We start from the raw sequence: 13,404 nt of genomic DNA, 5'->3' as shown, positions 1-13,404 counted from the left end.
TGAAGGACTGGACTTTTTACAGTACCAGCGGTGCCAGGGAACAACACCTATAACCTTCATGGGATACCTGTTTCGGCGCACAAACTACAGAGACACGGGACACTTCCTTCGGCGTCAAAGATTCAAGGTTTATTACTGCAGGGAACACAGAAGTCACGACAAGTACAACACGTGCAACTTGGGGAGACTGCTTCAAATTGGTTCTGTGGATCGCTCCTTTTATACAAAATTAACTCATAGGACAACATGGTACACAAAAGTTTACAACCTGGTTCCCATAATTATCCCCCAGAGGGGTCGCTTTGGTCACTTTGGTTCACATAAGGTCCGGAACATAAGTGCGGAAACATTTGGCGGTTCCCAACTGTAAAAACCCATCTTCCCAACATTAGTGAATTCTAATCGGCAGTAAAACAGATCGAAATAGGGACAAGGACAGGTGCAGAGGAAGATGGAGACAGTGGGGGATTGAAAAGAGTGTAAAAGGGGAGGTATCGGGAAACACGAGATACAGGCATCAAAGGGACGTGCCTAATGAGATGCACGGCTGAGACAATAAACCGGACGGCAAGATGAGCCTCGAGCGGGGCCATCTGCCTTACAGTATCATCCCCCTCATCGTAAAAGATATTTACAAAGTACATGTGTCTTCCACAAATATCCTGAGAGTCCCAGGGTGACAAAGCGGACAGTGTCCGTTCGCTGGCTACTTGAGGGCAAGAGACAAAATGGATGCCGTATCTAAGATGGAACCCGTGGGTACAGATGAAAAACCCACATATCAAACGAACGGTTTAAGTTAGCACAGCGAAACTGCGCACACTTACTAAACTCGTCATTTGCGGTTCTTAGATACCAGACTCGACCATATTCGTGCGAGTCGAAAACATCACTTAAAATTGTCACGGAACCTCAAACTTACTGTGTGGCATGGGGTCTAGATGATCAAAGGACCTGCCAGGTCACAGCGTGGACGACCAAATGATAGGACTGATCACTTGGTTTGTTTGATGGTTATCCATAAATAAGATGTTCTGGATTTTGTTGACCAGTTTTTGAGTGAGTTCTAGATATTACAGTTCGTGTTTCCTGCATACGTGTTTCTCGCTCTTTTTCTTCGCCCCTTAGAATTTGTTTCACGGTGACTGTAGCACCCACTGACATAGTGTAATACATGCCCGTTTGGCCAGTATACTTGGCTTATAGACCTCCTAGATTCTTGTTTGTTATTCAAGTAGATAGTAACCACAGGATGCATTTCTGTGGAATATTTACTTCATCAGCCACAATTTAGTAACATTCAGGTACTGGTTCTTATCTCAGGTTTCTTTTGTATCTGTTACACTTAAAAAGCCCTAAGGGATAAGGGGACTTGATTCTATGGAAGATTTATAAGTACACACGGGTCTTCCAAACACATTAGTATGTCACTCAAATTTGAAATTTGGAGCAACCAGTTAACTGGCCAATATAGGGTACCACTGGTTCATATCACTCCTTTCTAAAGGCACACCTGGCTAGGTTTTGCTAGTTTCCAGAGCTGTAGGAATATGTGTGCTTTACTGCAGGTAAGGGAAAGCACACAGTCATCTCATACCCGTCCCCGAGGACCATACACATTAGAAGAAAGCCCATTTGTGAGCACACCTAACAGAGTAGTTGGAGGAACCATGATGTACCTACCCCAATTGTGTCTACTCAATTCATTATACAGGCAATAGATAATTAATATAATGGGTTTTTATTAAATCCTATCCTCTAGTATTATCTAAGTATTACAACAGTCATCTCAACAAGATCAGTACTAACAATGTCACAATAAATTTGGGATAAAAGAATAAAAATACGAAATATATTTTGTTAGTGAATTCAAGCCTACCATTGTTGTCAGATCAGCAAAGCTATGTAAAACCACCTGCACTCCTTTTTACGACCCAAGAATGGCCTCTACCTCATCAGATGGGATGTCCTTTGGACAAGTACTGGTCCCAGTTCTCTAGAAAGCCTTTCTCCCTCTCCTTAGGAGAGAAAGGGTTATATTGTACTTTCGCCTGGTTATGGCTGTTTCCTATTTGAACGGCATGAAAACCCATTGTTTGGTGAGTGAGCCTGGCAACCTGTTGTTGGGTGAAGCACTTTCTTTTCAGTTTTATATAGGGCACACTTGACCCAAAGGTATCAGAACTCCTCACATGAACACCAGTTGCATTACAGAGGGACACATTAATTTTTTAAGGCACAGGGAGATTAAGTGAATAAAAGTAGCACTATCATATTGTTATGACAATTTTCACACAATCAAATCTCCTTAGGCCTTCAAGACTTGTACCCCAAGAGTCAGTTAGTAAAGGCCTTTAGTGAGGCACTATACCATATGACATGAGTTTTCATGTATCAAGTAAAGACGAAGTAATAAGGGGCATCATGAGGAAAGAAATCCCTCCAGAGATTGCAGTATTAAGCCTTCCATAAAAAGCACCACACCTCATCCTGCTTATCTGATCCCATCCCTCCCACTTTTGCTAAACAACAAGCAAATTATCTCTCACAAAGGACATTTTGAGACACACAGTGGCAGGGGTTTGTTTTCTAATTATCTCGTCTCTGACCTGTGACATAGAAGTCATGTGACCCTGAAGTATATATCTTCCTTCTTAGAATGAGTCAGGAGTAGAAAAAATTATTTGGGGTAAAGTTCTCATGCAAGTTAGGGGCTTGTGCACAGATTCACTTTTTTTAATTTTGTCCTTTATGTATTTCTTTAAGAAAGATGTATGTTTAAACAGTAAGATTCTGTTTGTCCATTGAACACCCCAAATTACGATGATCGTTGAAAATAGCCAAAGAAGATTCCTAAATGTGATCAACATGGAATTTATTTTTATAGTGGTTTGTGTAAATGCAGTTTCCTAGATTCTTAATGGCTGGCATAAGAGTTTTCGTAAACAAGGGACAAAGTAGTAGGCCTGGCCAGAGTTTGCGGAGTGGCCAAAAAACTCTCCACAGAGTTCCGCAAGCGATGGAGTGAGGTAAGTTGCACTGCTGATTTTTAGCTCAAAAGGGTGCAGCTTCCTTCTGCCACTTGAGATGTTCTACTCGAGTGGCAGCTTCCTCAATACAAGTGGCAGGTTTCTCAACATGAGCAGTAATGACCTACCGCGACCCCTCGCAATGAGAAATCTCGCCGGGAGATAGTCTAGCATTGGATTTTCCTAGCTCGCTCTTGCTAACTCAATATTGGTGAGCCATGAGAGAGGAAAGAATCTGCTGCACACCAATATGCTGAGTTTTTAGAAGCTCTGCGGTCCATGCGGAATGCAGAGTTAGAAAAAGTCCACAAACTCCTCAAGAGTAGCAGAGTTTACCGCCCAGGCCTACAAATTAGTCTAATGAACAGAATTGTTTTTTTTTCATATTGCTTCCCTTGCACAGATCTGAGCCAAGCGAACTAATAGACAAAGACCAGTGGGTCTCTGTGTTTCAAACTTTTGAATGTGATTGAAGAAGCATGTTCCATCCAAATCCTAAATTCTGCATAGAAAAACATTGCTGAGAGTGATTTTTCAAGAGTGACGCATTGTGATGCAACATGCCCCACAAATACTTAGTTTTGAAACTCTGTCTTGAAGGATTATGCCAGTCATGTAGCCAAGAATATATGAGAGTCATCATTAAAGACAAGAGTGATTTAATTTTTAAAACATTTCTATTTACTGCCAAGGGCCCTTACATTAAATTAAATTACATAAAATAATGTACAATGTTCACATTCTGAGAGTTTGCACAAGAGCATTTTCAATACAAACATGTTAAACAGTAAGATTTACATTACAAATAGTAAGCAATTTAAAATTCACCATAGCTGTACAGTGACTATTGAACAACTGCTTAATATTGCTCAAGTTATTATGAACTAACATGTCATGGATGATATTGGTGAATGATTTGATGTAGGAGCACCAGACCAGGGGAAGTAGTACTTTGTTATCATTCGAAGTGATCCTCAGCCATACTCCTGAGATGCGGTTGGCGTCCTTCGCCAAATCACAAAAGTCAAATCTTCATGTTTCTCTATGGCTGGTGTAGCTTTACTGTTCAATGATTTCTAATGGTTCTCTGGATGTCCTCTGGTGGGATATTGTGTTTCAGCAATGAATGTTTATGAGAAAGGGAGATGGTTAGGGATCCTCAATACATTTTGTCAGTGGTATCAGTCGCTGTGGTCGAATCAAAGGCCAAAGAAATGGTAAGTAGGCTGAAACCTGAAAGTTGAAAAGTACAAGGTCAGATAGGTCAAGTAGGCAATTGCCCATCCTCACAGTCCAGAAAGCAATGGAGGCACCAGGAGCTCATAAAATATATTTTGCTCTGTGTTCAACTTTGGCTTGCAAAGAATTTGAATAACGTTAACCAAGGTGACTGGGGAGTCAGCACTGAAGAGATTGTGACTCTTCAAACACGACAAGAGGTAAGGCAGTTTATAAAAATGTGCTGCCATACAATATTGTACTCCAGCAGGTGCCTCTTGTCTTCTCCAGTGTCACACCCTGTTGTTTTGGAATCATACAGATTATTTTTAACAATGTGAAACAGGCCAGATAAATGTCAGTCCTAGGGGTCGATTACGATCTCGGTCGAAATGGAAGCTTTCCGACCGAGATGGTTGGTTTCACTATTGACACCCTAACTACAATTTTGGTTGTCGTAAATGAAACTGGCCAGTCATTCCAGCTGGCTTCCAACAGGCTCAAGGAGCCGTCGGCCTGTCGGAGTCTGGCCCGTAATTCATATGGACGCATTTTTATACCGTCATATTATGATTAGGGTTCCCTGATTTCCGCTTTGTCTGATTTTCACAGATAAACACAGACAGAAAACACTGTCTCCCCTGTCTGTATTTATTTTTGAAAGTGGAAAAATACAGATAATTTAGCTTCTTTTGAGTGATTCATCATGCTGAGATTAATCACTTTCAGGCCAGTAGCTGTACATAATGACAGCAAGGGGAGCTACAAAACTCAATGATATGTCCTTAAATTACTGCATATCTCAACATGTATATGTGTTATTACACTATTTCTTTAATGTGGGTTTATTATGTTTATATTTTTTACTGTGTAATGTGCTAAAACCTGACAGGCATTTAAGTATGAGTCCACATTTATCTGTTAAATAAATCCAGAAATACACGAGTTATCACCTCATCTATTTAAACAACACAAATTAAATATGGATAAATACCAATAAGCTGGCCAAAAAATAAATATGGACAAATACAGACGGAAATGTTCAAATAATAAATACCATAAAATCGTGAGACTTAATTATGATGCACGGTTTCCGGGGCAGACATTCCATGCCGACATCCGACATGGAAAGCCTGTTGGAAAGCGTGTTTGGGGGCCTCTAGCAGGGCCCCTTCTGTTGCGGCCTCCGGTTGGGGTCCAATGGGGCACGTTGATCCCAGCACTGTGTGGCAGGCACCTTGAGGTGCCTGCCACGTGGTGCAGGGAGGAACACAGCCTCCCATTTCTCTATGGGAGCTTGTGCTACAGCTGATTTATAGCCACAACACATGCTCCCATAGGGAAATGTAAGTATGTGACCGCACCATGTGTGGTTGCATCATAATTGGGCGGTCGTGACTGCCAACTAGAGGTCACACGGTCCATGTTTCCATGACAGTGTTGGGCGGACTCAAGGGGGCAGATAACGATGCTTACTCATGGGCCCCCCCCCCTTTGCATCTGTACCACATTTGCGGAATTATTTTGCTCTTCTGTGCAATCACAAAGCATCCATAGCGGAATTACAGCCAAGCTCTTGATGGCTCTATTCTCACATGATGAATCTTTGAATTGGTAAAGTAGTTCTCTTCTAAAAGGTTTTACACCCAATCTTCCCCAAAATAGAGGTGTTTCTTTTATGATGATGAGTGCTTTGGACAACCCTACCCTGAAATCTCTCCTCCAGCACCAATGGGATGTGATCGCTCAGTCTCGCTAGTTCCATTGTTGGTTACATATTTCCCTAGGCTCTTGAAAACCTATGTATTTCGTTCCTTTTCAACCCTCATAACTGTAACGTAATTTAAAACAGTAACCAAAGGCCATATATTATAAGTGGTTCTGGAATTATGAGACTAAGAAGGGCCGATTGTACTCTTGAACGTCTAGTACAAGAATATCGTGGCACAGTAATACTGTGGACAAAATATCGAGGGACAAAATATTAAAGGGTAAATGCACAAAGGGACATATACATTTGCCATTCTTAACTCCAAATAAATAAAGATATATGTATATGTATTTTAGTACACATATGTTGAATTAGGTACAGAAAATCTTTACATACTTACCTTTTGATATTTTGTCTCTTGATTTTTTTTATCAATGAATTAGTGTCCCACAATATTGTTATTCATGAGACACATAGGAAGGCCAAATTATGGAACACAGTGCAAATTATGCAGCATAATGTAGTACATTCTGTGACAATACTATTTTGCTGTTTTATCAAATATTAATGCTGTTCTCACAAAATGTTTTGCCTCTCTAGTACCAGTATAACACATGGGTGATAAATTCAGGTGAGTAGTTAACCTTTGCCACAGAGCAACACCATGTATAATTTTTGATTCTTCTAAACTAGCAAAACATTTATTTGTAAAAAAAATTGTAAACTATGTAGCATAGGGTGGATTGTTTGGCAAGTATAGAAAAACCATTATTGTATGGAAGAAGTGCCTGGAGACCCTCACGGGTGACAAGCAGCTCTCTACAAATCCACCCTACATTTACATTACATTCCAGTGACCCCCATCGATAAGTGATGGTTTGTTGTGTGATCCTTTTAGTCTGATAGTACTCACACTTTCACTCACATTGACAGGAAAAAAGCATCAAAATCTTACCTCACCCTACTTAGAAAGTATGAACTCGCACAACCTGAGAGTGCTTTTCATCATTTTGATCATGTCCTCAAGCTGGTAGATTGAGAGAATGGAAACAAGAAGGCTATTTAGACATGACAACATGTATAACAGTTGACTTATTTTTCGCAAAAAACGCAAATTGTGGGCATTGCCAGTAAATGGTTGACCCCAAGGAATAGGAGCTTTTTTCTCCATTGATTAAAGCCAAGGCCAGCCAAATTCTTTGTCTAGTCTAGAAGTGAGGATAGAAAAAGCTAAATTTGCTCCTATTGTGAAAGGGAATTTTTAGCCCATAGATCCTTGCTCGCCCACAAATTGGATCAACCCCAGTGTATTTTGTTTCGCAGAAGAGGTTAGACTAGTAGTCAGAAGGGTAATTGTTTTAAATAATCTCTTTTTCCTTCAGGAGATAAATTCCACCTCTGTACATTTACACTGTGCACTAAAACCAGCTTTGAAGTTAAGAAATCAGCTCTAGCTCTCTAAGGGTACCAGTGGATGAGAGACGGATTGAGTTGCTACACCATTCACTCCTTGTTAATAACGTAAAGAATTCCTTGTGTTTCTGAGAATGGAATATAGTTTCCATGGGAAGTTATTCGTGTGATATCATGTGGATGTACTTTGTTTGTGAAGATGGTATGGAAGAAACATAATTTGAGAGAGAAGGCACATGAACATGATGGGATTGTATTTTAAAGAAAACTCACATGTTTCTCAGGTGAAAAGTTGGGGATGTGGAAGTCATCCCTGTATTCTGGTGGTGGTACTTCTTCAAGCAGATTGTCTGGATCCTGAAAATATAATAAAAAAGATCAGCATTACCAAGACCGTTGTAAACAAATGTAGACTGTCATGAGTCTTGAAGATGAAAGTCATGAAAGGCTGCACACCTCAAGCAAATAAAAAACATATGTACAAGAAACAGCATACTATGTTCACTCCTATTTTGGCATTTCACATCCTTAGCACCTTGTACTCATCACATAAAAGCAGAACATATGTGTGAGTGAAATATTGCTTTTGTGAGTAATGGATCAAAGATGCAGTAACAGTGAACAATAGTGATTTGGCAGTGTATACGTGTGCTGCTACCATAAGTGCTCACTCTGCTCTTTACCTAAGAAATCTTGTATGGCTCTTTCTAAACAATCCAGTTTCTACCTTATCTGATAAATACCATCCTGGCTCCCAAAGGGCTTGCCTACCATTGACAGATCACTCACCTCCACTACATTGTAAAGAAACCAAGAAAGAAATTACTGGGGGGCATGGCTAAGCAGCCTAAGATGGTAGCCGCATTTTGAGCAAGCTACATGCCAGCTTCTAGAACCTTGCTGAATCCGAACCTTAGGTGACCTATTTTCAGTTGCAGGCACCAGTGCAGTGGCCCTATAATCACCCCCTTTGTCCCACCCAAACCTATCCAGGGAGCCCTGGATGAGAGGGCCAATTTCTGCGATCGACGGCCTGGGTGTGCATACGGCCTACCTGTAGATGGGCCTGCCAGAGGAAACACCACTGGAGCTGTGAACCCACAGTGGCAAACGCTCTCTGCATCGACTCCTGGAGCGTGAGAGGGAGAGAAGACAGGCGCGTGGCTGAGGTGTGGCACATTGCTGCTTTCACTTCCAGGTGGTGGCCCGTAACAATGTAACGGGCACCTTAGAGTGGAGGAGATGGACTGGTCACCACACATGGCTAGGACTGAAACTGCAGCCTGGTTGAGCCAACTATGGGGCAACCTTTTCTTGGATACAAACATCCATGTGGTGCCCGCTACACTTGTCCTCTTTGGCCAACCTAAGCCCAAGTAGGGAGTCGGGAATGAGAGAAACTTATTAGGCAAACAACGACCTGCCGGAAGATGGACATGCCGCCAACAGACTCAACCTGGAGTTGCAATCTCACTGCAGCGACTTACCTCTACCTCTGCATTGACTCTTGACTCGCAAGGGAGAGGATACAGCCACATGGGAGGGGAGTGGTAGGGACCACCTTTCATTTTAATCACCCCCATGGGCTTGTGACAGCCCAGCTAATTTGGTGGCCCAGAGTAGAAAAGAGGGGGTGGGCAACATGAGAGAAATTCCCCACAGAATACTTCAGAACCTGCATCATGGATTGTGAGCTATCCTCCTACTTCATTCTGGAAAGGGCACACAGGGCACTGGCCATAAGGCCACAGCCAGGGAGACCGCCTAGAGGCATTACCATCCGTATACTGTACCTTATGGACAGACTATATCCTGCGGCAGGCACAACAACGTCCATTGCACCGACTCTATGGTTACGCTCTCCCCCGATTACGCAGGTAAAGTGCAGCTCCTTCTTACATCTTTCTTAGAGGTTAAGTGAAAAGTCAGGGCTAAGGACATTCAATATATGCTGATGTACCCTGCCAAACTGAAATTAATGTATCAGTGGAGAACCATTTCGTTTAAGAGTCCGGAAGAGCTCTGGGACTGAGCGGCGGAGAGGAAATACTGCCCATATCAACTAAGGAGCCAATGACAATTTGGGAGGCCGAAGGGGGTCAACCATCCCACTCTAGGAGGAAACTCAGCAGACTGATAGGAGGCCAACTGTGGTCACAACTGGAGGACAGACATAGGGCATCCTCCTCAGAGAGCTCTTGTGATCATGGGGGAGGGGACGCTACCAGTGGATGATGAGATGTTATTCAGTGGTATAGAGGAGGAGTTTGGTCCCTTTCCTTCATTTCTTCCATGAAGAGCTACAAGTTTATTCTCATTCGCTGACAAAGAAGAGACACATTGCATCTGTAAAGAGGGGCTTTCTTGGGGCAAATCACTCCCTGCTACACAAGACTATGGTGATTACTTTATTTTGATAGAGTACTATGTTGTATTGTATGTTGTTCCTAGTGTTGATTAGAGGGTTGTTGGGGGAAAAGTTGGGTACTTTAGGGTTGAGTTCGGTCACAATACTACGTCTCATGCAAGACTCATTGCACAGGCCCTAGTCAAACGGGCTCTTTTTAGGCTCTATATATATACAGCACTATTAGAAAGTAGACATTGCACGTACTGCTTTTTGTGCGGGACAGCCCGTCTCTAATGTACGTCTGGGGAGGGTGACAGCTACACTTTGTGCATTCCCGCAAGACCGCCACAACATATAAAGGATAGATGGATCTGAGTACCCATCTAAATATATCTGCATTCTGATGGCCTTGCTTGGGCGGGGTGGAAGGGAGGGTCTAACATGTCACTTGAATAGTCAGTGTCCTGCCTCACAAAAAGGACAGAATATCCCTGATGGACAGGACTGAGTTGAAAGGAGAACCTATGCACTTCAGAGGGCTGCTTTGAAGTCACACCCTCACATCAAAGGGACTTTTGGGTAGAGGTACTGGGTCTTTGACCCCCACCCCGAAAATCAGACACTTCTAGATCTTGAACTGAATCTATCAGAAGGACTGTTGTGGTGCTCAAATGACTCATTTTTAGACTGCAAGCTTGAAAGGCCTGCTTCTATCTTGCATTACCCTGCTGTCTGCTGCTCTCGGACTCTGCTGAAGGAGAGCTTGACTCTGCCTTACCGCCAAGTGATCTCCAGGTGCTTGTGGCTTGCCTCCTGTTGCTTGAGACTCAGGGATATCAAAGTCCTTACCCCTGCTCCTGTGCCTGAACTTATTGGAAGTGGTCCGGTTAGAGGCTACATGCAGGTATCGAACGGGTGCCAGGTGTTGCGGGCGGTGTGCCATTTTCACCTACACCCCCCACCCGAGACCTATGGGGTGTGGATCTTTTATTTTTCAAACTATACAGGTTCCTCTGATTATGAGGTAATTTTCCCACAACTTGTTGGTTTGTTCATTTTGCACCTTTTTTTACACTGATTTTTAACTTTCATGTCCTCTGGTCAGGGTGGGCCTTAGCGTGCCCATACCGCTGAGGTACACTCCCCATGGTCCTGACGAATGCCCAGTAAATCACACATCAAGGGCAGAAACATGTTGACCCCACTTTAAGTGGAAATAGCCAAACAATTAACTTGGTAGTTTCCTAAACACATTGCTTTTAATATGTCAGATTGGCCACAGAATTAAGTTTTTATGTGAGACACAATCTGGACATTTTTAAACCCTTTTCACATTTACATAATCTTCACAACTAACCAGCTCCGCAGTAATCATGGCATTGTAGCACACCGGGGAGGCATTCGGCTTCTCCCGGTGGGCCCGATGATGAAGCATGTCACCAACCAGGGTGGTGAGTGAGGGCTTCCTATACAAATCTAATAAGACTTGCATATGCATCTTCTCTCCTTGTGTGCTTCTATACATTTATTGATTTACACTCTTTCGTTGTTTGAAGCTTACTGGAAGTGGCCCAGATACTTGCAACATGGAATTTGGCGCATCTCCTCTCTGTGTGTAATAGAACCGGCGATCAACACTGTTGCTGGAGTTTAATTGCCACATCACATTTGAACCAGCACTTTGCCTCTAGAGATTAATGCATCGGACAGCGCATCTCCGCCACTGCAGCTTGGTGAGATCGAGGCATCCCCTCAACTGTATGGCAGAATCTGGTGAGGCACATCACTCAACACATCTCGACTCAGGCACCCATCTTCCGAACTGACACATTGCCATCACTACGTGGAACAGATCGACCCATCTCACTGTTTGTGACCAGGAAAGGTACTTTGATCACTTGGTCCTGCATGGGTCCTGTAGATGGCCTGCCCTTCCACGCGGTCAGTCTGAACGTTGACTTTGACCCGGTCCAGCACGATGTAAAGTAACTTTTTTAATGCTACTTGCTTCTAAGCTCTTCACTGCATGTATTCCTTTAACATTTAATATCTCAACTTCTATACATTGGATTTTTGTCATTTTGGTCTTGTTATGTTTATAATAGTGTTAGTATTTCTAAACCTGTATGGAGTCTTTTTGTGGGGTATTCTTTCTGTTTCTGTGTGTTGCACAAACACTTTACACTTTGCCTCTTTATATAAGCCTCACTGCTCTGTGCCAAGCTACCAGAGGGTGAACACAGGTTATCTTTTAGTGTGGATCTAGCTTACCCTGACTAGGATTACCGCTTCTGCTTGGACAGGCTGCATTCTTTTGCCAACCAGAAACCTAATTTCTAGCACATGAGACCCATAGGAAAGCTGGGACAGGAATATGACCCCGTTGACACGCACAATTAAGGGAAATATGGTGAGATAGATCTCCCCCCGATCATGATGGAGTATAGAGCCAGTCAAGTCAAGAATAACTTTATTTCAGCTCAGAGAACCATGAAAAGATTTACAAATTAATATGATTAAAATACAATACATACACAATTCATCATAAAAAGGTAAAATCTCTGTACAGATTTTACCCCTAAGGCTATCTGATCGCAATGGAGTCTCTTATGTAATTAGCTACTGCAATACAGATTTCAGCCGTAGCCAAAGACGATAAGAAGTTAAAACCATCAATACGAGCAAGAGTGAGTATTTCTTAGTAATGGGAGCAGAAATCTAGTTCTCTCTGATTTATACAATGTGCAAAATAATACAAAGCCCATAGTTCTTTAAACTGAGACATTATCACATGGGCAGAGCATAACCTTGTTTGACCACCCTCCTTGGCGAGAAATGCCGGCAACAAAGTTCACAGTGCATAAATAGAACCTGGTTAGATAAAATCAGAACTGGAACTTAGTAGAAATAAATAGATAACATTGTGCAGGGGCAGGAAGCAAACAGGGGACTCCAATATTGTCATGTTGGTAACTAATAAGCCTATTGCCCCTGGAACAGTATGCCTCCTTGAAAACTCCTTTGACATTTAGGGGAATTCCTTCAGGGTTTTCAAAAATGTATTCCAGACCAATCTCATGGTAAATGCTCTCTAAATATTAAAACCATGGAACCTTTAAAACATTGTCTGATTTTTGGGAATCTTTAATAACATCACATGAAAATATTAAATCGTCAGAGGTCCCTATCTTGGCCTATAGAAGAAAAGGGGCACTGCCTATAAGGTCTTCCATAAATTCTAGTTAAGTTCTGTATGGCAAAAGAGGTAGGAACACTTTTTGTGAGCATCAGTAATCTTTTCATGAATTTATTTTCGATTCCTACAAACTGTTGGTTTTAAGCGTAGCCCCAACCCCAGCACCATACCTGGCAATAGAGAGACATTTGGCTATAAAGGGTAATTAGTTCCTTCACAGGCTTGTGCCCCAATGTATGGTTTAAATATTTTATTAATTTTCAAACAGGAAAAAGGACAAGACCCCCAGCTCCCTAGGGACAATGCAATAAAGACAAAAAGTTGTCCCCAATTTAGGAGCAAAACGGAATAGTGCATCCATCACCCTACTTGTCTGCTGTGCTCTTATGGTTAAAAGAGGTTCCCATCTCAACAGTTTGCTAAAAAGATTGCCCAAGTATGAGAAGTTACTGACCTTTTCTGTGTAATGTGCTAAAACCTGACAGGC

The 13,404-nt window shown here is 42.3% G+C and overlaps 1 protein-coding gene across 1 annotated transcript in view; it reads right to left on the bottom strand.

Moving 5' to 3' along the window:
* Positions 1 to 3,799: 3,799 nt before the first annotated feature.
* Positions 3,800 to 13,404, bottom strand: part of LOC144791673 (maestro heat-like repeat-containing protein family member 2A) — a 77,369-nt gene continuing 67,764 nt past the window's right edge. The window contains exons 9-11 of the mRNA XM_078666414.1: positions 7,645 to 7,728; positions 6,914 to 6,985; positions 3,800 to 4,262 (exon numbers count right to left, since the gene is read on the bottom strand). Coding sequence (XP_078522540.1) covers positions 6,920 to 6,985; positions 7,645 to 7,728 — 150 coding nt within the window. The 3' untranslated portion in view covers positions 3,800 to 4,262; positions 6,914 to 6,919. The remainder of the gene's footprint in view (positions 4,263 to 6,913; positions 6,986 to 7,644; positions 7,729 to 13,404) is intronic.

The sequence above is a fragment of the Lissotriton helveticus genome, chromosome 11, assembly GCF_964261635.1.
Source record: "Lissotriton helveticus chromosome 11, aLisHel1.1, whole genome shotgun sequence".
Lineage (NCBI taxonomy): Eukaryota > Metazoa > Chordata > Amphibia > Caudata > Salamandridae > Lissotriton > Lissotriton helveticus.
Note: the sequence above shows the minus strand (reverse complement) of the source record. Positions and strands in the feature narration are given on the sequence as shown.